Below are 23381 nucleotides of genomic sequence, written 5' to 3' on the forward strand. Positions count from 1 at the left end.
GATCTCCTGACCTCGTGATCCGCCCACCTCGGCCTCCCAAAGTGCTGGGATTACAGGCATGAGCCACTGTGCCCAGCCTCTTCTCATGCTAAGAGTTTTTAGGAACACATTTTACCAGTGAACCAAGAGTCTAATTGGCTTGTCTGAGACCTTCTGAGGAGAGAGTGGTAGAAGGAATGGAACCTAGGACTGTCTGGATCCAAAACTTGTACCCCTTGGCCTTCCCTTGAAGCTACTTTTTAAGGCTCTGCAGTAGAGAGGAAAGTTCATTTTTGTCTTTTTGTCATTTCTCTGAGGCTAAGCCTAGAAACTCATAAATGCCATTGTGGATACTTCATTACTGAGCTCCAGTGCTCCTGGCTATATCATTAGTTTATTTAGTATAATACAGGAAAGTTTTCATACACTTAGTTTAAATATGGTGTTTCTGAAAACAAGGTGTGTAATAGTTACAAAAAACTTTTAACAGTCGTTAAAACCAAAGATTTGGGTCTTTTTACTCTAGAGCTAGAATAATGTTGTTTATCACATATGCACTTGTTATTTTTGTTTTATGTTATATTGTGCCAGAAAGTTTCGTACTATAATTTTATGAAGGTTATATGATCTCATTAATTATTACTTTTCCTTTTAGGTACTTTTGGGCGTATTTTCCATGGGATTTTAATAGATGAAAAAGATCCAAATAAAGAAAAACAAGCATTTGTCAAAACAGTTAAAGGTAGGATCTTTTTTCCATAGTATTTCCGTGATGCTCTTCTGTCTCAGGTGGCTCATGCCAGCAAAATTCTGTCTCAGTTCCCCAGTGTGTGCCATACCTTTTAAATCAATCCATGTTAATTTAGCTTAAAACAAAAATTATCTTATAGGAGCCTAATTGTTTTGGAAATTTGTGTTGTTCTCATTAAGTATAGAAAAACAGAAGTCTGCTAAATTAAGACATGAGACATTTGTTAGATATTACTCAGTTAATTGCAAGTCAAACTGCATCCACTCGATTTCATTGTTACTATATCTAATGTTGGTATACTTTTGCAGGTATAGCCATAGTTGGAATTGCTGGCCTAAGGGTGTGTACATTTAAAATTTTAATAGAGCCCAGGTGCAGTGGCTCATGCCTGTAATCCCAGCTACTCAGAAGGCTGAGGCGTGAGAATTGCTCAAACCCGGGAGGCGGAGGATGTAGTGAGCCGAGATCATGCCACTGCACTCCAGCCTGGGCGACAGAGTGAGACTCTGTCTCAAAAAAAAAAAAAAAAAAATTAATAGATATTGTTAGATTGTCCTCTAAAAGATAGCACTGGTTTATATTGACATGAACAGAATACCTGTTTTCACTAAATATTCTTCTTTTGGGCCATATTTGAAATGTGATGCCTAATTTTTAATTTACTGATGTATATAAGTTATTTAATTAAAGATTCCCTATCGAGATACTACAGTGTTACTTATGCAGGCATATGGCTTACTTCCTAAGACTTTAAAAAATATTAGAATTGTAATTACTTACAACAGATACTTGTAAAAGCTTAAATAATTCTGAATTAAGAGCTGCATACAGTGACTCACAATTGTAATCCCAATGCTTTGGGAGGCTAAGGCAGGAAGATTGCTTGAGCTCATAGGTTCAAGATCAGCCTGGGCAATATAGCAAGACCCCTGTCTCTACAAAAAAAAAAAAAAAATTAGCTCGGTGTGGTAGCATATGCCTGTGTCCCAGCTGCTCAGGAGGGTGAGGCAGGAGGGTTGCTTGAGCCCAGGAATTCAAGGCTGCAGTGACCCCTGATCATGCCACTGTACTCCAGCCTAGGTGACAGAGCAAGATCCTGTTTTAATTTTAAAAAATGATAATAATAATTCTGAAGTAAGTCTTATTTGCTTATTTAGAGAGAAAGAAAAATGTGATAATTTATAGGGTACTTAATGTCTGTCAGATCTGATGTAAATTGAGAAGGCATGGTAATAATTTCTAAAAACAAATCTGGCACTTTCCCTTCAGAAACTGAAGGGAAGACTAAATTCAGTTTTATGAGTAAAAAGCGATAAAATTTTACAGTTTATGAAGTTAATTTATAAGAATTGTTTCTAAATTTACTTAAAGGAATACGTGGAAAGTACGAAGGGTTTATGTTTATTGTTTGTAAAAAGTTGGCTTGTGCCAATCTAACAAAAAATCTTTGGAATTGCTTTTAATTGAACAAAATTGTTTGTTTAAGGCTGCTGCAAATACATCCATACACACACACCTCTTTGATCTTGTCTAAACAAATGGTTTAACTTAGTGTATCATTCAATATTTATTTTATTCATTCACCCCTTCCCAGCACCAAAAACACTTTTAAAGGGTAATATTTACGTTAGGTCCATCCCTTCTTGTCCTTTGACTGAGACCAAATGTAAGTTAGGTCCCAGTAGGTTTTCTAACTGGGAGAGTTTACATACTGCTTTTTGTAAATGTAAAATTTGAGCCATAAGGTTATTAAACAACAGCCTTTTGTTACTCTTTTCTCATTTTTTTTTTTTCCTAAGGAGTCTCCTTAATTCAAATATTTCTTCTGGGGTTTGTAAGTATTCTATAGACTGTGTGGAACTGAGCTATTATTGACTTGTTCTGAATTAAGGCAGGAGGTTTTTATACAAAGTTGGGTTGATTTAGTATTGGAAGGGGAGATAAAAGGAAATAATAGTGATAAGAAAACACAATGAGTATACTTGGACTGTTTCACAAGATAAGACTTCTCTTTCCATATGTGCTTGACCTGTAGTCACTGGTTGTTTCTATGCTTTACCTCTGTAATTATAATGTTCTTTGCGAGTTGTGCGAAAATAAGAGAAAGCACAGTGAGTCCTTATGGGGGACAGAAGGGAAGTGCGTTGACCAGGATACTTGCCTCGAATTTGTTAGAGAGATAGCACCACATGACTGTCTCAGAGATTGATTATTTTGGAATGTTGTTTTTAGGTTTAGTTGTAGCCACATAGAGCTGACCAAAGTCTTTCACAAATCTGTATGCTTTGTTACATGTTGCACAATTAGAAGTGTAGCATAAAATACAAAAAAAAAAAAGTATTTTAGAAAGCACTGACCTTTGCCTTTAGGCATAAGTAGAAAATTGGAGTTTGACTTTTAAAAATATTCATAATTTTATACAGAGACTTCATAGATACTCCAGTATAAATTTCTGGAGATTGAAATTAGCAGCCTGAATCTTACGCAGTAAATATTGTGAAATTGAATTCCATAAAATAAGTGAATCAGTTTGCGTTTATTGGTATTAAATTCTTATTTTCTTTATTATAGCTACTAAATTTTTATAGTTTTGTAAGTAAACAAGTGTTTGTTTTTAAAAATCATTTTGTGCATCCTTGTAACTTTTAGAATATGTTTAATTAGTACCCTTTTCAAATGTATACATCTTGAAGATAGACCTTTCATTATGTAAAATTAAAAGACTATTGAGACTGGGAAAGGAATCCAAGAAAATGAGTTTTTCTTACTAAATGGATAATGTTATTTTATCTTTAATTGAGTTTTCTTAGATCTTCAAGCGTCCTTTGCTTTAATAGAACATGCTTATCAAAATTAAAAACTTGAAAAAAGTAAGTACAAAATGACACATTCTGAAATTACCATTTGTTGTAGTTAGATCTCCTTACCAGTTGAGGGAATGGTAAAGTCTTTTTAACTGGGCGGGGACCTCCAACTATTACTAGTTTTCAGTCTTGAAAAGATCCTGCTAGCCCCCAGCAGTCCTGGCCATAATTTCATTAGAAATTATTTAGGTTATAGAAAGAGTAATAAAGGCACATTCTGCCATTTACTAAGAAATCCCACATTTTAAGCAGTTTGTAGACACGTAGAGTTTATTCCGGCACACATTGGTATGAAGCACCTTTTCCAAAGAAGTACTGAATGTTTCAGATCCTTGGCTTTTTGTCTACCCATTTTACATTCTTACGATAGTCTTAACTAAGAGAAGCTGGTTGGAAAGGGAACACTTAGTAGCAAGTAATAGAAGTGAAGCAAGAGGAAGTGAAGCAGGAATGAGATTCCAATGGGTAGATGTGGAAGTAAATGAAATTTGAGATTTCTCAGCTTTGACAGTTCCACATTTAAAGACCAAACGTGACAATCATAGTATCTGAATTCAGTGGGATGGGTTTTATTGTTGGTTCAGCATTTTCCTAGGTGGGTCTAGAATATGAATCTTGGCTTTGCCAGTCTTTTACATTTCTTTCTGCCTCTTATTGCATTGGTCCGAAGCTTTATAAATTTTTATTTCACTAATTAATTTATTTATAGCCAGGGTCTCACTTTGTCGCCCAGGCTGGAGTGCAGTGGCGCAATCATAGTTCAACCTCCTGGGCTCAAGCAATCCCCCTACCTTAACCTCCTGGGCTCAAGCAATCCCCCTACCTCAGCCACCTGAGTAGCTGGGACTACAGGTGTGCGCCACCACACCCTGCTTACTTTTTTTTTTTTTTTGTAGAGATGGGGTTTCACCATGTTGCCAGCCTGAGCTTTACAAATTGTTATTGCTGTTTTTACTACTGGTGTAAAAATTCATTATGGGTTTCTTTGAAAGGGTTTTTAAGAATAAATAGTATATTATACTATTAAGTTTGTTTTAACATTTAAAAACTATTTTTTAAAATTCAAACTCACTTCTTATTTGTTTATTATTATTATTTTGGGAGACAGGGTCTTGCTCTGTTGCCCAGGCTGGAGTGCAGTGGTGCAATCATGGCTCACTGCAACCTTGACCTCCTTGGCTCAAGCAATCCTCTAGCTTCAGCCCCCTCAGTGGGTGTTACTGCCAGTGTGCACCACCATGTCCAACTAATTAAAAAAACTTTAAAATAAGAGATGGGGGCTTGTTGTGTTCCAACTCAGGCTGGTCTTGAACTCCTGGCTTTAAGTGATCCCCCTGCTTCAGCCTCCCAAAGTGGTGGTATTACAGGTGTGAACCGCTGCACCTGGCTGCATTTTCAATTTTATAATAAGAAATATTCTTTTCAAGTAGTGGAGAAATTCCTTTCTACTATTAAGGTTGTGGTCCCTATAAGATGAGGAATCCTTGTGGATTTGTGCAACTATTTGAAGGCTTAAAAATTCCTTTGGAGATGTAGACTTAAAGATATTGGTAAATTGCATTATCATGTTTTTGTTTCAAAAACTTTGACCTAAAAGTTAATTTGTTCTGTTTTCCTACTTTGGACCAAAAATCATAAGTTTAGAAGCTAAAACTAAAATGGCATAATTCTAATTTTGGTTATCATATGAAAGTTAACTAATTTTTACTACTGTATTATTAGTTCTTCTTGTTTATTTTTAACCACAGAGAAGTAAAAAGAAGAAAGCAACAGAATATGCCATAATCTCCAATCATAACTTTTGTAGTCATTTTATACCTGTAACGTTTGTTGAGTTAGAAAGTATAAACAGAATAGAAAATGTAAATTCTCCCATCTTGAAAAGTAGCCATCATATATAAACAATTCCTTAATATGTAAGAAATATTAGGATATGTAAACACAAGTTGTACCTTGTTTTTGAAATTTAATATACCTCAGAGATCTTCCTCTGTCAGTACATGTAGCCCCATCTCATTTTTTAAAAGTAGCCACATAGTATCCCACTGTGTCAGTTTAATTAGTTCTTTGTTAATGGGTACTTTGGTGGTTGAGTTTTTTGCCATTGAACAGTGCTCTTGTTACATTATACATAGATGAGCTTTTGTGACTATATCTGTAACAATGGGATTGATGATGCAAGGTATATCTGCCTTTCAAAATTTTGTTACATGTTGCTTTCTCCATCTATCCAAGGTACTATTGAAGAGCCTGTTTTCTCACACTCTTGCCGAAACTCTCAATAGTAGATAGTGGAATTTTTTGTGTCTCAATTTGACAGGGGAAATGGCATCTACTGGTTTAATTTGCATTTCTTTACTTAGGACTGAGGCTATGAGTCGTTTTGTATTGTGTGTCATTTGTTTTTTATTTTCTCAGTAAACTGTGTGTTTATATCCTCTGCCTCTTTTTCAAATTTTTTCCTTATTGATTTATATGAGCTATTTAAATAGGAAAAAAGGAAGTTAGCAATATATATGCCTTATGTGTTGCATATATTTTTCCAGTATGTTATTGCATTTTCTGCTTTGTTTATGGAAACTTAATTGATTTTAATATAAAAATTTCTGTGAAAATTGACTTGTTTAATGAGACTGCAGTAGAATTTTTATCTAGATCTATTTAGATTTACCTGTAACTTACAATGAAAACCTACCTACCCTATAGTCCAAGATTTACTAATAGCAGAAAATGTTAATGCCATATATGTTGTATCATTATTCAAGACAATTTCTTTTCTTTATATATAGATCAAGCTTCTGAAATTCAGGTGACAATGATGCTCACTGAAAGTTGTAAGCTGCGAGGTCTTCATCACAGGTGAGAGGAGAAACCACCAGCATTTTGGTGTTGAGCGTGGCAAGTGAAATGCATTCTCATTGCACAAAATTTAACAAACACAAAATATAAAGAAAACAGTAGTATGTAAGCCTACATCTGGATAATCATAGCTAATCCGGCTAATCTTTCCAGAAATAATTTATACATATTTATGTGCGTATTTCCCTTTAAAAAATAGGATGATTGTTTACATATGTTAAAAAATATTTGTTATGAGATTTTGAACATATAGGACCTCAAAGTCAAGTATAATAAACATGAATAAATCTTCCTTCTAGATGCAGTGATAGTTAACATTTTGCCATGTTTTCCGTGTTGTGTATGTTTATGAGATTTATATCTTTAGATATTAGTATCTATATATTTGTGTATATAAATATTTTACAACAAATTAGACATCTGAGTACTTTTATTGCATGTCCAGCATGTATTTTCAGTAAAAAGAATATATTTTTCTTTATAATCATAATACCATTGTTGTCTTTGACAAAGTTAACATGCTTCTTAATTTAACAAAACAGGCCAGGCGCGGTGGCTCAAGCCTGTAATCCCAGCACTTTGGGAGGCCGAGACGGGCGGATCACGAGGTCAGGAGATCGAGACCATCCTGGCTAACATGGTGAAACCCCGTCTCTACTAAAAAATACAAAAAACTAGCCGGGCGAGGTGGCGGGCGCCTGTAGTCCCAGCTACTCGGGAGGCTGAGGCAGGAGAATGGCGTAAACCCGGGAGGCAGAGCTTGCAGTGAGCTAAGGTCCAGCCACTATACTCCAGCCTGGGCAACAGAGCGAGACTCTGTCTCAAAAAAAAAAAAAAAAAAATTTAACAAAACAATGTACCTGACTTTTGATGTTGGCAACTGTAAATCCATATAGCCATTTAAAAAGGCTACATTTAAAAAGTGGTCCACTGAATGGATGTACAACATTTTATTTAACTAATTTCTGGTATGCAATCATTATGCCGTGGCATGATTTAAAAAAAATACTTACAGTTCTGTATGAAGACCTTTTTTTTTTTTTTCTTTTTGAGGCGGAGTCTCGCTCTGTCACCCAGGCTAGAGTACGGTGGTGTGATCTCAGCTCACTGCAATCTCCGCCTCCCTGGTTCACACCATTCTCCTACCTCAGCCTCCTGAGTAGCTGGGACTATGGGCGCCCCCGACCATGCCCGCCTAATTTTTTGTATTTTTGGTAGAGACGGGGTTTCACCGTGTTAGCCAGGATGGTCTCAATCTCCTGACCTTGTGATCCACCCGCCTCGGCCTCGCAAAGTGCTGGGATTACAGGCGTGAGCCACTGCACCCGGCCATGAAGACCTTTTTTAAAAGCTTGGTATTAGTGCTGTTCACAGAACTATAACAAAAACTTCTACCGTTTGAGCCAGAAGCAGCTTATATAAACATCATAATGTGTGAATGTATCAACATTACAGCAAATTTTTTTTAAAGCACTATGTAGAGTAAACATAATTTGTATGTCTGATGAAAATTTGATCACATATGTTTAAAAATAGAACTGTGGTCATCCCTGTTGGAAGATGTTTATAGGCTTCTGAAAAAATCTATTTTAGTTTCTGTATAATTTAGACAGTTCCTTGAGTTCTGCTGAAAAATAAAGTGACTACCCAGAGCCTTACTTTTGAATTTGAATTTTCCCCTTTATCCACCTTTTCATTATAAAATGGGCAGAATAAAAAACAGCCATTTGTACTTTGAAACATTTTCATGAAGTTTGTTACCTCTACCAGTGGATTTTTAATCCTATGGTAGTGGAATAAAAGATTTGGCCTCATCCAGCAAATCTAATGGATAAAATGTCTTTAACTCTGCTAAATGAATTTCAGTCACAAAGAAAGAAACAGAAGTAATATTTGGTGGGTTAAATAGATTGGGCAACAGTGTTTACCCTGAAATCATGGTATGCCCAAGTTAATCCTGAGAGTAAACCCGTAGTCATTTTAGTGTTCATGGGAGTTGGTGGAAAGGGGCTCTGTAATCTCCCATGTGATCTCCCTTGCTCCTCTGGAGAGAAAGTCTAGTGGTCCGGGGGAATGCAAAGATTATTGAATCAGATGAAGATTGTATTTTTTCCTCCGTGTACTTGCTCTTTGTCCTTGGCAGGTTACCTAAACTTTCTCTCCCAGCGTGGATTTCCTTGCCTATAAACTGGAACTCCTAATCACTGCCACTCGAGTGGTTATAGAGAGATTGCCCCTTACAGGTTTACTGATCTCTAAGTCTTCATTTTCCCACCTCCTCAGGGTCAGTGCTTTCCATGTTAGTAACTTCTGCAAATATGAGGGGAGCATACAGCTTTGCCACTTGTGCATTGGTGATTGTGCCACGGTTTTATAACGGGTTTAAAAAGTGATACATGCTCATTTAAGGTAATTTTTAGGAAATGCAGAAAACAAGGCTGAAATTATTTATAGTCTCACAACTTAAAGCAACTCAACTCTTTGCATATTTCCATGCAGACCTTTATTATTATTTTTTTCCATTTTTATAATTATCTTGCAAATGTGAATTTTGTATCTTTCTTATAAGATAAGCTTTTACTCATATTCTCATATTGTGACCAATTGTGACATATTATCCTATTATTCTTTCATTACTTTTGAACATTCAGGCTGTTTGCTACTTTTTACTAATATCACATTAATTATCCTTGTTCATTAACTAGCTTTTTTATGTTTGATGTATTTCCTTATTAAACATCATTAGAAGCAGAATTTCCTAAGTTAAGGAGTAGGAATGTTTTAAGGCTATTTGTTACTGTTATTTGTTATTAAATGTTTGTTTTATATAGCATAGAATACAAAGTGTTGGGTGTAAAAATTGAGTTTACCTTAGTTTTTGTCTTCTAGCAATTTTTAGCTTAGTGGGGAAAATGATATAATTATGTAAAAAGTTATATAACCTTGGGAAAAATTAGCAGTTATTTCCAGATGTCAATGGAGGAGGTATTATTAGACAATAGGATGAAATGTACGTATGTATGCCATAGAAATTAAAATACGAACAGGATTGTCCACTACATGCTTGGTTTTATTTTGCACATCACAGCAACCTTTTATGGTTGGTGGGGTCCCTATGTTATAAGAATGGAAACCAAAGCCAAGAGACAGATGGTCACTCAGATAGTAACTGGTAAATCTAGGATTCAAAAATCTGATTCTAAATCCTGTGTGACCAGCTAAGGACTTTTTGCCTTTTGTGGCAGTTTCAGCCTTTTAGAGACCTTTTTGATGATCATATTCTTGACCACAGTCTGGATTGGGCCTTTTTTTTTTTCTTTTTCACGTGTGATATGGAGTAAGTGGGATTTTATTATCATAATACACTCATGGGCAAGTCAGTTTTTAGATGTCTTTGATGAATTGCCCTTTGGAGTAAAGATACAGTGTGGTTAGAGTGTGCCTTCAGAGAATCCAGCCCACGGGAAGCAACTTTGAGTTTATGACTTTGCCCTACCAAGAATGTGCATATATGGCGATATATGCACATATATGGGGAACACTTAAGTCTGGTTTAAAATACAGAGCAGTTATAATTTTACATGTTTAATGGTAATCATGTTTTTAAGTATTTTGGGGATTTTGTTTTGTTTTAGATTATTTTTATTAGAAGTAAGCCCCTAACATTTTGGATTCCTTTGTCTTTCTCCCAATTTTTTACTATTTTATAGAAATCTTCTTCCTATTACTCATGTGTGTATAGAAGAAGGAGAAAAGCCCATGGTGATATTGCCTTACATGAATTGGGGGAATCTTAAATTGTTTTTACGGCAGTGCAAGTTAGTAGAGGCCAATAATCCACAGGTGAGAAAAATTTGCCCAAATACCAGTTATTTACCAGTAGTTTCTGATAATGTCTTTGAAAGTAGATATTAACATTCTTGAATATAAACTGTTTAAAGGCCTGCAAAAAAGAACCTCAAATGAACCACAAGATATTTATAACCTGTTGGTTTAAAAGAAACTGTTGGCTTATGTTCCCGCCTTGAGGCTTACACTGTGCTGATGCTAAAGTTTTCCTTATATTTTCATTGTGTACTTATTCATAATCAACTCAAACCCTTTGTAATGCCATCTCAGGTGTTTTCCTGATAACTGAGGGTACTTGTCCTAGATCTTCCTCTTAGGAATGGAAACAGACTTTCTAGAGCCATTTGGTTCATACTATATATACCAAAGGCTGGTGATGACTGCAGGTCTAGATTGTGGGAGGTAATTGGATGTATTGTTAATATGCTTGGCTGTAAGATGGCAGTCATCTAAGAGTGTTTCTCTTCCTGCTTGTGTTTATACTGTGAAGCAAAGGTCAGATACCATGCATATTATGATGGTAGTGGTAGTAAAGCCTAGTGGGTTTTTTGCTGTCTGCTGTATCTTATAGTCCAATTAAGTTGCTTGAGGATTTATAGTAGTATATTTATTATAGTTGCCAGGAGAAAATGGGTTCAAAGGCTGCATTGAGTATTTGGCTTAATATGTATAATATGCTTTATAAATTGACAAGACTAAAGCTGGGATTCTCAACAAGTGGTTAGAGCCTGTGGCTCATCTGCATTACCTGGGGAAGAATTTTATTCCTCCACCCCAAGTACTGTCATCCACCTAAAGGAGCACGTCAGCAGAAAAAGCTAGGGGCTTGTACTTTGGGTTTTTTTGTTTTTTGTTTCGTTAGACAGGATCTCAGTCACTAAGGGTGGAGAGCAGTGGTGTGATCACAGTTCACTGCAGCCTCAACCTCCCATATTTAAGCAATCCTCCCACCTCAGCCTCCTGAGTAGCTGGGACCACAGGAACATACCACCATACCTGGCTAATTTTTAAAAAAAGTTGTCCAGGTTGGTCTCAAACTCCTGGGCTCAAGTAATCCTCCCACCTCAGCCTCCCAAACTGCTGGGATCATAGGCATGAGCCACTGCACCAGGCTTAGACTTCTGTTAATTTGAAAATAATCCTGAGGAGAGAATCTCCTAATAAAAACTACTGTTTTGGGGGGAAAAAAGATTACTGATTTATAAACATTTGAAATATTACTTTGAGAACTCAGCATTCACTGAACAGATGTATTGAGTAGCTGCTCTGTGTGCTGGATATTGGGGAGACACATCTAACAGATGAAAGGAGACAGAGAGTAAATGGTAGATTATAAAATAATAAGGACTATAGTTGATATAAGTACAGGGATATATGAGAACATATTCTTGGTCAAGAAATAGCTTTAAAAAATTCAGTGTGTAGGTTTAAAGCAGTATTTTTGGATGGAGTAGGATTGTGGAATGAAATAAGAAAGTAAGAAAGTGCCATCATATTTGTGTGCTATTTGCAAACCATGTCATTTTTTGTTACCACAGGCAATTTCTCAACAAGACCTGGTACACATGGCTATTCAGATTGCCTGTGGAATGAGCTACCTGGCCAGAAGGGAAGTCATCCACAAAGACCTGGCTGCTAGGAACTGTGTGTAGGTGCCATGAGCTTTACACTGTCACTTGATGTAGAGTGCTTCCTGGATTTGGGGTTCTCTGCGAGTCACAGTGGGACTTGTGTTGTATTTAAGGGTGGGGGTAATCCCTACTTTTTAATACTCTTGATTGCATTTGATGTTCATGTCTTTACTTTTCAGCATTGATGACACACTTCAAGTTAAGATCACAGACAATGCCCTCTCCAGAGACTTGTTCCCCATGGACTATCACTGTCTGGGGGACAATGAAAACAGGCCAGTTCGTTGGATGGCTCTTGAAAGTCTGGTTAATAACGAGTTCTCTAGCGCTAGTGATGTGGTAAGTGCTGAGACCCCCAGATAGCAAAAGAATAGAGAAATAGCTTTCTGTTTCTAAATATTTTACTGTTTTTGTCTTTTGGGTTTTTGAAAAGTCTGCTAGCTGTTCCTGGAAATTTTTATCCAGAAAGCAAGTGTAATTAGCTGCCAATCAACCAGTTTATGGAGAGGAGCTGTGACCCAGACCATAGGCCAGCACTGGGTGTAATCTCATTTCATCCTCACAGTACTGCTCTGACAGAAGCACTATTTTTTTTTTTTTTTTTAAGACGGAGTTCCACTCTTCTTGCCCAGGCTGCAGTGCAGTGGCGCCATCCCAGCACACTGCATCCTCTGCCTCCCAGGTTCAAGCGATTCTCCGGCCTCAGCCTCCCAAGTAGCTGGGATTACAGGCATGTGCCACCATGCCCAGCTGATTTTGTATTTTTAGTAGAGATGGGGTTTCACCATGTTGGCCAGGCTGGTCTTGAACTCCTGACCTCAGTTGATCCACCTGCCTCCGCCTCCCAAAGTGCTGGCATTACAGATGTGAGCCACCATGCCCGGCGACAGGAGCACTATTAACACTAGGAGGGAGGCTATGGTATCGCAGTTTTAAAGGTGAGGATTTTGAGACTCAGAGAGGTTACAGTAATTTCATTATTATTTTTTTTCTTATTTAAGAGACAGACCAAATCGTTTCCAGATCATAAAGGTGTTTTCTTTTTTTCAGATGACCTCTTCTAAGTGTTTCGGCCTGTAAAATGTGTAATTCCCCACGTCATCCTTGTCCTTTTGTCAAGTTTCTGGGTGGTTTTGCCCACTTAGCCAGATCATAGTTGAGTCCTTTGTACTTAGTGATGTATAGTTTCAGAAGCCACGTTCACTTGTGGATATTTTAGAGCCATTTAAAATTTCTGTCACTTGATTTCTTAGTCTTATTTGGAAGACTAAGCATAATTTATTTTCCTGTCTCTTGCCTGTTAGACTTTATTATTGTTGCAGAATATTTAGGGATTAGGTAAAACTTCTGCTTATAGGGTCCCACCTGTGTTCACTCAGTGATAATCTGTTTGTGTTACATGTAAAATCCTATAGAATAATTTGCTTCTAAGCTTCAACTGTAAGAATTGGGCTTACTGTATCATTATATTTTGTGTCTCTATATTTTATAATTTAGGGATACTCTTGCTTCAAAGTGTGTATGTTTTAAGGATTAATCTTTAAATCGTGTATTACTGTATGCTAATTAATTATATTAATGGGTATATGCTCATTTCCTCAGTGTATGAGTTTTCTGTGGCTGCTGTAACAAATTAGTGGTGGCTTTAAACAATAGAAGTATAGTCTCTCGCGGTTCACTTCTGAGGCCAAATGTCTGAAATCAAGGTGTAGTCAGGGCTGGGCTCCCTCCAGAGGCTCTAGTGGAGAAGCAGTCCTTGCCTCTTTCAGCTCCTGGTGGCTGTTGGCATTCTTTGGCTTGTGGTTCCATCTCTCTGTTCCAAGTTCATACCATCTTCTCCTTCACATATGTCTTTCAGACTCTCTGCATATGATTTAGAACTCACCTACATAATCCAGAATAAACTTTTCCTCTCAAGGTCCTTAACTTAATCACATTTTGTTATATAAGGTAATTACAAGTTTTGGGGATTAGGACATGGACATATCTTTGGGGCTACCATTCAGTTCACTGCAGTCAATAATTGAAATGATCTAAGATTTCTTTACTGAAAGCCTTATGGAGAGGAGCTGTGACCCAGACCCTGATATTCTGATTAAAAATCCTTAAAATAAGAATAATCTGAGAAAGGGGAAAAATCTTTTCATTAACTCTAACTACTAAGTAAATTTTTTTTTCCTTTCTGGAAACTATGTGCTATTTGATATTGATATGGTTTGGCTATGTCCCCACCCAAAATCTCATCTTGAATTGTAATTCCCATAATCCCCACATGTCAAGGGTGGGACCAAGGGTGGAGATAATTGGATCATGGGGGGCGGGTTCCCCCATGCTGTTAGAGTCTCACGAGATCTGATGGTTTTATAAGCATCAGGCATTTCCCCTGCTTGCACTCACTCCATCCTGCCACCCTGTGAGGAAGGTACCTGCTTCTCCTTTTCCTTCCGTCACGATTGTAAGTTTCCTGAGGCTTCCCCAGCAATGCAGAAATAAGTCAATTAAACCTCTTTCCTTTATAAATTACCCAGTCTTGGGTATTTCTTCATAGCAGTGTGAGAAGGGACTAATACAGATATATTGCTCCTTTTACATACGAAGTATTTTGATAAAATGTGTTCACTTAATGTAAATATGCAATTTACTTATACAAATTTTAAAGCTTTTTTTTTTTTTTTGAGACAGAGTCTCACTCTGTCACCAGACTGGAGTGCAGTGGTGCGATTGCAGCTCACTGCAACCTCCACCTCCTCAGTTCAAGCGATTCTCCTGCCTCAGCCTCCTGAGTAACTGGGACTGTAGGCGTGCACCACCATGCCCAGCTAATTTTGTTAACAAGGTCTTTCGTTGTATGTATCTTCAAAATACTTTGTTTTAACTCAAGATAAAATATTCTCAAACAAACAGTTTATCTGACACTTGTGAGATGAACAAAGTAAATATGAATGATTATGAGAAGGGATGTGATCTGCTTCACAGAGCAGCCTCAGAAGCTAACACTGAATGACAACCTGTTTCATGTTGTCCACAGCCTCTCCTAGCCAGAGAGGCATGGGGCATGGTGGGCCAGGATGAGGAAAATAAAACCAGACTCTTGGACACTGAATCCCAGGGTTCAGCTTGTAGAGCAGTGGGGTACTAATCCTGGTCTGTTTTTCCAGAGCTTTGATGATAAAGAAAAAATGTCTCTCTAGCATGAATGTCTAGAAGTTAAACATACCAAGTAAAGCAGTACAAATATGCAAAGCAGCTTAGATACTTTTAATGGCTATCTAATGAGAACCTGGGCTTTTTTTTAGGGAGAGAAGGGTTACATTTTTGGTTTTGATTTTGATTTTTTTCAAATGACATATGAAAGGAAAGCTGAGTTTGATTTTGGACCAATGCACAGCTGCTGTACTAAATGACAGGAAGGACTAGTTCTACCCTTTGATAAGGTTTTTGGTTTTAGAGTTGCCAAATCTTTATTCAGAAATTTTGAATTGTATCTGAAACTGTTTACCAGCTCTACATTAAGCAAAACTATTTTCATGGAGTAGGAAGGGGGGCAGGCAGGAGGAATTGGTTTGGCTTTGGTTGTAGAACGTAATTTTAAAACATAATGTCAGTTGAATTAGAGCAGCGTGGTTCTCAAATTTACTCCTTTAGTGAAAGCTCACATCTAAACATCTTTAAATGTAGAAAAGTAAAAGAAACTTTTCTTAGTGTTTACTTTGAAAATTTTATTCCATAGTTGATTTAAAAGATGGATTCACTTGTCTCTTTGGGATGTTAATTTTTTTATTTCCAGTGATTGATTTAAAATTTTTATTTTGTTATTTATTGAAATATAGTATAGTTGGCTTTGCTGAAATGAGATGGCAGTTGTTGTGGTGAACCAAAACTAGTTCGATGGGCAGAAAATGGAAGATAATTCTTAGATGATAATCTATAAGTATTTCGTGTAATTTGAAGAGGTTGGAAATTTTTTTATTCTCTTAGAAAAAGGAGCATTGATAGCTTGTATTTCAAAGGGGTATGCAAGATGATGAGTAGTGCTATTTGCTTGCACCGTGGAGGCCCCCAAAATATGTATTACTTTTTTTTCCCTTAGACACAGGGTCTCACTCTATTGCCCAGGTGAGAGTGCAGTGGTGCAATCATAGCTCAGTGTAGCCTTGTACTCCTGGGCTCAAGTGATCCTCCTGCCTCAGCCTCCTGAGTAGCTAGGACTACCAGTGTATGCCACCACACCTGGCTAATTCTTTTATTTTTTGTGGAGATAGAGGCTTGCTGTGTTGCCCAGGCTGATCTTGTACCCCTAGGCTCAAGCGATCCTCCTGCCTTGACCTCTCAAAGCACTGGGATTACAGGTGTGAGCCACTGCACCCAGCCTGTATTACTTAATTTAATGTATTTCTGTTAGGTATACCATCGTATAATTAGGTGATGATAGGATTTTTTTTTTGTAATATTTGTGATCAAATATTTTGCAGGACCTACAGAGTGAAAATTAAGTTAGATAATATACTTTCAACAAATGAGGCTATAGCTAATAATGCATCTCCAAGCAAGATGCCTCTAGAGCATTGAGTCTCTTCAGCTGGGTATTAACTGGCAGAGTTCATGTTGAGGATACATGGCATGGTTTGGTTAGGCAGAACATTTCAAATTATATCAGAAATAGTTATTTTTATGGTTATGACATTTTGCAGGAGTTCACACATTTTATATAAGAATCTGCCATCATCAGAATGCAGTTATACCAAATACTTAGTTGCTTGTTCATGTGGCAGCTTTATTTTTAAATGTCACCATTAACTTAATGGTGATCATCTTCACAAGAGAGTTACTTTAGTTAGTTAGTTATTACAGATAAAGTTTTTTATTCATTATCCTCCTCCTCTGCCTCTTCCTCCTCGTCATCTTTGCCTTTCTCTTCCACCTTTGTCCAGACAACTTTAGCGGGACCCTTTGCGCCATCAAACTTTCCTTTAAATTTGCAGTTAGCAACATCCTTCTTATACTTCTCCTTCAGCTTTGTTGCCTTTGTGATGCAAAGCTGCTTTTCAGTGTCACTTAAATTACTCTACCTCTCACCTAGCTTTTTTGCCACATCTCCAATAGAGATGCCAGGGTCTGAATTCTTGGGGCGGAATTCTGTACAGAACAGGAAGAATCTGGACAGTGACCTTTTGGGGACATTGAGGTCCTTTTTGTTTTTTATTTTTTTGTTTTGCCTCCCTTAGATGGTCCGTAATCCTTCATTTCTGAATCATAGCATGTTTAATCCGCTTTTGCCATTTCATCAGATTTAGACTTCTCTTTCCTAGACATTGTCTTCTACTTCTCAGTGTACTTTTTGGTCAATTTTGCAAAATTGACAGGGATCTCTGGGTTTTTCTTCTTAGGTTCTCTGCATGCCTGCACAAAGAAGGCATAAGCAAACATCTTGCCTTTTGGTTTTCTGGAGTAGATTTTAGCCACCCTGACTCAATTGTTCACGAGTCTGGGCAGCACAGGGCATGACACGTAGCTTAGCGATTCCCCAGCCTCACGCTAGCTGCCTCTGCAAGAGGCACCTCAACAGGAGAATTACTTTAACGTCATTATTACTTTCAGTGTGTTTTGGCATAAACTTACTTGAAATAGCTGTGTGACCCAAATTTTCTGAGCTATACTTAGCATGTGATGTTAAAATATCCTTTGATTTGCATTTAACACGATTAACTCCTAGAAAATGCTCACATTTTTCTTTTTTAGATTATTATAAATTTGTTTCCATATATATGTATGTGTGTATATACAATCCCACACACACGTATGTATGTATCGCCTTTGCTTTAGATAATTGGAATTGAAAGGACTGGGAACACCCTTCTGTTTTCCATGACTATGATGTGACTATTCATGTCAAAATCCTGCCTTTTAGTTTTTTGGGATTTAATTTTTTTTAATTCTTAAAATATTTTAAAGTGCACATGTTGAAGATTGCTTTTTAACATTTGGGTTGGAAATGCGTACACACAGTCATTATGTTCTGTTACCACTTTTTCTTTATGGGTGAAGTTGGGGGCTTAAAAGTTACATTTAATATTCTATTTTTGGACACTTCCACCAGAGTCTATACACATGTGAAATACATATTTTTAGATGTAAATGTAGCGCCCAACAAATGATACTGCTGCCTTGGAGGGAACATTTTCTCTGTCCTTTAAGACATCCTTAACATTTTTGCATTTCTTTATAATTAAAAATTCTACATGATTTATTTAGAAATACATTAATGTTTTCCATCATAAAAATAATACATTGCATCTCTAGGTTGCGTTTTCAGAATTTCTACTGGAAGGATTCAGTATTTCAGTATGTCCAGATTCTTATGTTAACATCAACTTTTAACTGTTGAGCTGAAGAACTATGCACATCAAGATTTGACTAGTTATAAATGTCTAATATTATTCTAAGATATGATATCATTGTAGGCATTCTTAAGAATTTCTGGATATTGTTTTTATTGTTTTCATCAGATGTGGATACCACCATAAATTTTTTTATGTGACTTTCTTTTCCTTTTTTTGAAAATAGAGCTCTTGATTTACATGTTCTTTGAATTATTTAGCTAATTATAGTAGCTAACGTAATTCTGCTCTTAAGAACTACCTTCTATTAGAAGATTACTAAATGTAATCAGGAGTCTGCAGTTATGAATTTCTTTCTTATTGGTTTTCTTGTCTTTATAGTATTACATTGTGTTTAAGAAGCATTTTCTTAAGAAAAACAAGTCCAGGGAATAACTTCCATGCCAAATGTTGTCAGCATGGTTTATGGCAATGAAGAGATCCTTTTAAAGGTATTTGAACAGTTTTTAGGGGATAGGACACATCAAAATGTGTTGCTTGTGCCTTTACATAATTTATTTTGTGAATGTTAATGATTACCTAGAAAATAAAGGGAAATCTGAAGTTATCCAGAGACTGCATCTGCAGCACATTGCTACATATGACTCTTTAACTCCCTATTTGCCCAGTGCTGAGGAGGGAGCCCAGTGCTTGTTGTATCCTGAGCAGACCTGAGCGGGAGAGTCTGACGTTTATAATATACCCATGAAGAGTAGTCTGCTGAACTACTGTGGTATCAAAGAGAAAGCTAGAGTTATGGAGGATGCTTATTATTTTTTAAAGTATAGAAAACTTTATTCATTATTAATTTTAGAGTAAGGCATAGATTCCTAATATTTGTTTCCTTTATAGTTGCTGATTTTATATACAATAATCTTGGAACAATTATTTAAGTATTAAGTTCATATTAAGAGGAATAAATATTAAAGACAGGAAGAATCTAGAGGTGCAAGGATTATTTCAGACTTGAAGAAATAAAAATTTTAAATTTAATATTAACGATAAGATATTTAGTTTTATTTAATGGTATTGTTTTATTCATCCTAATATTTCCTTAGAATGAGGAATAAATGGATTTACTTTAGGAAGAGTTGCTGTATTTTCAGAAGTGAGCACTTGCTGTCCTGTGATCAAGTAGTTGGCCTGGGTATGTTTTCTGTCGTTGGCTCTCCCTCAGGATGATTTACCGATAAAATCTTGTAAACAACTCTTTACATTCCTTTAAAGAGACCTGTTCTTATTCTGTTTAATATTCCCTTCAGATAGCCCCAGTGTTCTGATGGAGTAATGTCTGTGCATCTGATGCAGTGGCAAAAAGGGCCATAAATAACAGATGCGTGTAATGGCCTGGTTAGCATCCAATATTGGCTCCTCTGTCTTTCCTAATCACAGATCGTAGGGCAGGTTCATAGCAGAAGTAGTCACTTTTCAATCATATATAACACTGCTTAAAGATCGCTGATGTTTGAAGTTGAATTGGTGTCTTAGTGTATTGGGGCCACTATACCAAACTGCTGTAGACTGGATAACTTAAATAACAAACACTGAATTCTCATAATTCTAGAGTCTAGGAAAGTCCAAAATTAAGGTGCCAGCAGGTTTGGTGTCTGTTGAGAGCCTCTTTCCTGGTTCATAAATGTCTATCCTCTCTTTGGGTCCTCATGTGGCATAAGTGGTGAGGGAGCTCTCTGGTGGTCTCTTTTATAAGAGTACCAATCCCATTTATGAGGGCTGCACTCTCATGACCTGACCGTCTCCCAAAGGCGCCAACTCCTAATACCATCACTTGGGGGTTAAGGTTTCAGCATATGAATGGTGGCAGGGACACAGACATTCAGTCCACCACATTCTGCCACTGGCCTTCCAAAATGTATGTCATTCTCACATGCAAAATACATTCATTCCATCCCAATAGGCCTAAAAGTCTTAACTTATTCTAGCATCAGCTCTAACGTCTTAAGTCCAAAGTGTCATTTAAATATCATCTAAATCCGATATGGATGAACCTCAAGGTACAGTTTATGCTAAGGCAAATTATTCTCTAGCTCTGAACCTATAAAAGCAAACAAGTTATGTGCTTCAAAAATACAGTGGTGGGACAAGTAATGGGTAGACATACTCATTCCAAAGGGAAGAAATAGGAAAGAAGAAAGGAGGAATGCGTCTAAAATAAGTTGAAAACCTAATCGAACAAGCAATATTAAACCTTAGGACTCAAGAATAATTCTCTTTGGCTTAGTACTCTGCTTTTCAGGCCTCTTGGGGTGGGAACATCATCTCTCAGCTAGGTGGGAAGGCACCTCAGTGGCTCTTTGCCAGGGCCCCACCCCAGAGGCACTGAGGTCCTTTTTTGGCAATTGGGACGCACCAGACCTGAAGAGGCATCTAAGAGGAGGCATATACTTCTGGACATCTGCTCTAGACCTGGTAAAGGGCATCTACAGAAAAACCTATAGCTAACATATTTAGTGGTGAAAGGCTGAATTCTTTTTGTTTAATATCAGGAACAAGACAAAGTTGCCCACTATTATCACTTCTGTTACTCAGCACTGTCCTTGAGGTTATAGCCAGTGCACTAAGGGAAGAAAAGAGTGGATAGAAGAAAGTAACTATTTGCAGAATAGTATGATCATTTATGTAGAACATTCAGTATGATATACAAAAACGCTACTAAAACTAATAAGTGAGTTTAGAAAGATTGCAAGATCAATGTACAAAAATAAATTGTATTTTTAAACACTTAATGAAAAATAAGAAATTAAAGTTTTAAGAACGTTTATAAGAACGTCAAAAATATGAAATTCTCAGGAATAAATCTGACAAAAAATGTGAAAGAGCTGTACAATACATTGCTGAGAGAAATGAAAGAATACATACACAGTAGGAGAGGTACACCGTTTTTGCCTTGGTCAGAAAACTCAATATTAAGATAGTCTCTCCAAGTTTGAAAAATATTATCAACATTATTAGTCATTCATTAGGGAAATGCAAAATTTAACCACAGTAAGATACTGTCGGTTTGGCTAAAATTGAAAAGTCTGACCATACCAAATATTGACAAGGATATGAAAGAACAAGAGCTCCTTTACACTGCTGGCAGGAATGTAAAATGGGATAGTCACTTTGGAAAACAGTTTGGCAATTTCTTAATATTAATATATATGTACCATATTCAGTCATTTTGCTCTTAGAGAGGTGAAGACGTGTTCTTACCAACACTGTACACAGATATTCATAGCAGCTTTATTTTTAATAGCTAACTCTGAACATAATTCAAATGCTTATCAACAGGTAAATGGGTAAACTGCAGTATTCATATAATGAGCTATACTACAGAATAAAAAGGAATGAACTGTTGGTACATGCTATATCATGGATGAATCGCAGAATCATTATTCTGAGTAAAAGAAGCTAGGAAAACAGTATACAGCTTGAATAATTCTATTTATATAATTCTAGAAAATGCCAACTATATAGTGACAGAAAGTAGATTAGTGGGTACTTGGGGATGGTAGTGCTGGTGGTAGGGAGGGGTGAGGGGAAAGGATCAAAACAGAATCTTTCGGAGGTGATAGATATGCTCCTTATCTTGGTTGTGGCAGTGGTTTCAGGAGTGTTTACGTATGTCAGAATTTATCCAGTTGAATACTTTATGTGCAGTTTCTTGTGTGTCAGCTGTACTACAATAAAAATAAATGAAAACTGTCGTTGCTGTCTGATCACTGCTGCTAACATATCTAAGAGTACTTGCTAAATTTGCCCATTCTTAAGACCCACCAAGGACTTTTGTTTAAAGTGATGTGATCCAGGCCTGTCATAGTGGCTCATGCCTATAGTTCCAGCACTTTGCGAGGCCACGGCGGGTGGATCACTTGAAACCAGGAGTTCGAGACCAGCCTGGCCAACATGGTGAAACCCGATTTCTGCTAAAAATACAAATAAATAATTAAATAATGTGATCCAGGCTTCAGAATTATTGAGATAGGACTGGGGAACTGTACTTTTTAGCAAGCACCCCAGATAATTCTTCCCCTTCTTATAAAACACTTAACCCAGATTCATTTAATTGCACTTCGGTAATCTGCAGCCATGTCTTCATATGAGAAAGAGATATAAGGTTTCTAATATGAACAGAAAGGCCTAGCCATGGAACACCTGATGATACTTCCACTGTGGTCAGATAAGCTAATTTACAATTGAATGGAATTATTTTCTTTTCAGTTTATAGTTCACTGAAGTGAGCCTTGCACTGTAAGTTCCTGAAGTAATGACTGGAAATGTCTTAATTCAGTAGCCCCATCTTTAGTTAATGCTGCACTAAAAGAAAAAAGGAATTTTACTTATATAATATTTGACAAGTCATATTCATATATATTTTAGTGGAAAAACTATTTTACATCTTATATATGGAAGCTATAAAATAACACATGTTCTGGGGAGAGGAATAAGATGAATAGAATAACATTGTAATTCTCTATGTTCTTTAAATGGAGGTAGCCACAGCCTTTCATAAAACTCTGGAAAGAACAGCATGACCTTCTTATTGCCCCCTTTCCACCGACGTCAAACAGAAGGAAATTATAGAATAAGTCTGTCTAAAGTTTAAATGGTTCAGTTATCAGAAGACTTCAGAGAGCAAGTTTTCCACAAATCATCTCTGTGCCATTTTGTCTTGATTATTTTTTTAAGGGTTGGTTTGCCAACAGGTAATTAATCACTTTTGTTAGTTTTTAAGGAAATGAAACAGCATTGTTCCCTTTGGCTTAACTGTTCTTTTCGATGGCGTCCTTTAGTGTCGTAGTTGTAATATAAAAACCTTAGGTAAATGTTAGGCAGTAATAATGTGAACAAAACAGTGGGAAGGGAGTAATTTTTGAAAGCTTGTATACATTGCTGCTGTGATACTTACATTCAACTCCAGATCTCAAATACCACCAACGTTACTATCAAAGTCCCTTATAGTCAGAAGGTGTTATAATCTCAGTGGATGGGGTTATTCCCGGTGTACAAAGGGTCAAGATGCACTTGTCACCAATTCCCATAGTTTCTTCTTCCAAAATCTAGTTTGAAT

At 36.8% G+C, this 23381-nt stretch overlaps 1 protein-coding gene across 1 annotated transcript in view; it reads left to right on the forward strand.

Moving 5' to 3' along the window:
• Window positions 1-23381, forward strand: part of RYK (receptor-like tyrosine kinase) — a 148195-nt gene that overhangs the window by 119067 nt on the left and 5747 nt on the right. The window contains exons 11-15 of the mRNA XM_011958223.1: window positions 635-721; window positions 6384-6453; window positions 10164-10296; window positions 11841-11950; window positions 12113-12272. Of these exons, the coding sequence (XP_011813613.1) occupies window positions 635-721; window positions 6384-6453; window positions 10164-10296; window positions 11841-11950; window positions 12113-12272 (560 nt within the window). The remainder of the gene's footprint in view (window positions 1-634; window positions 722-6383; window positions 6454-10163; window positions 10297-11840; window positions 11951-12112; window positions 12273-23381) is intronic.

Source organism: Colobus angolensis, unplaced genomic scaffold (genome assembly GCF_000951035.1).
Source record: "Colobus angolensis palliatus isolate OR3802 unplaced genomic scaffold, Cang.pa_1.0 Scaffold46, whole genome shotgun sequence".
NCBI classification, from domain to species: domain Eukaryota; kingdom Metazoa; phylum Chordata; class Mammalia; order Primates; family Cercopithecidae; genus Colobus; species Colobus angolensis.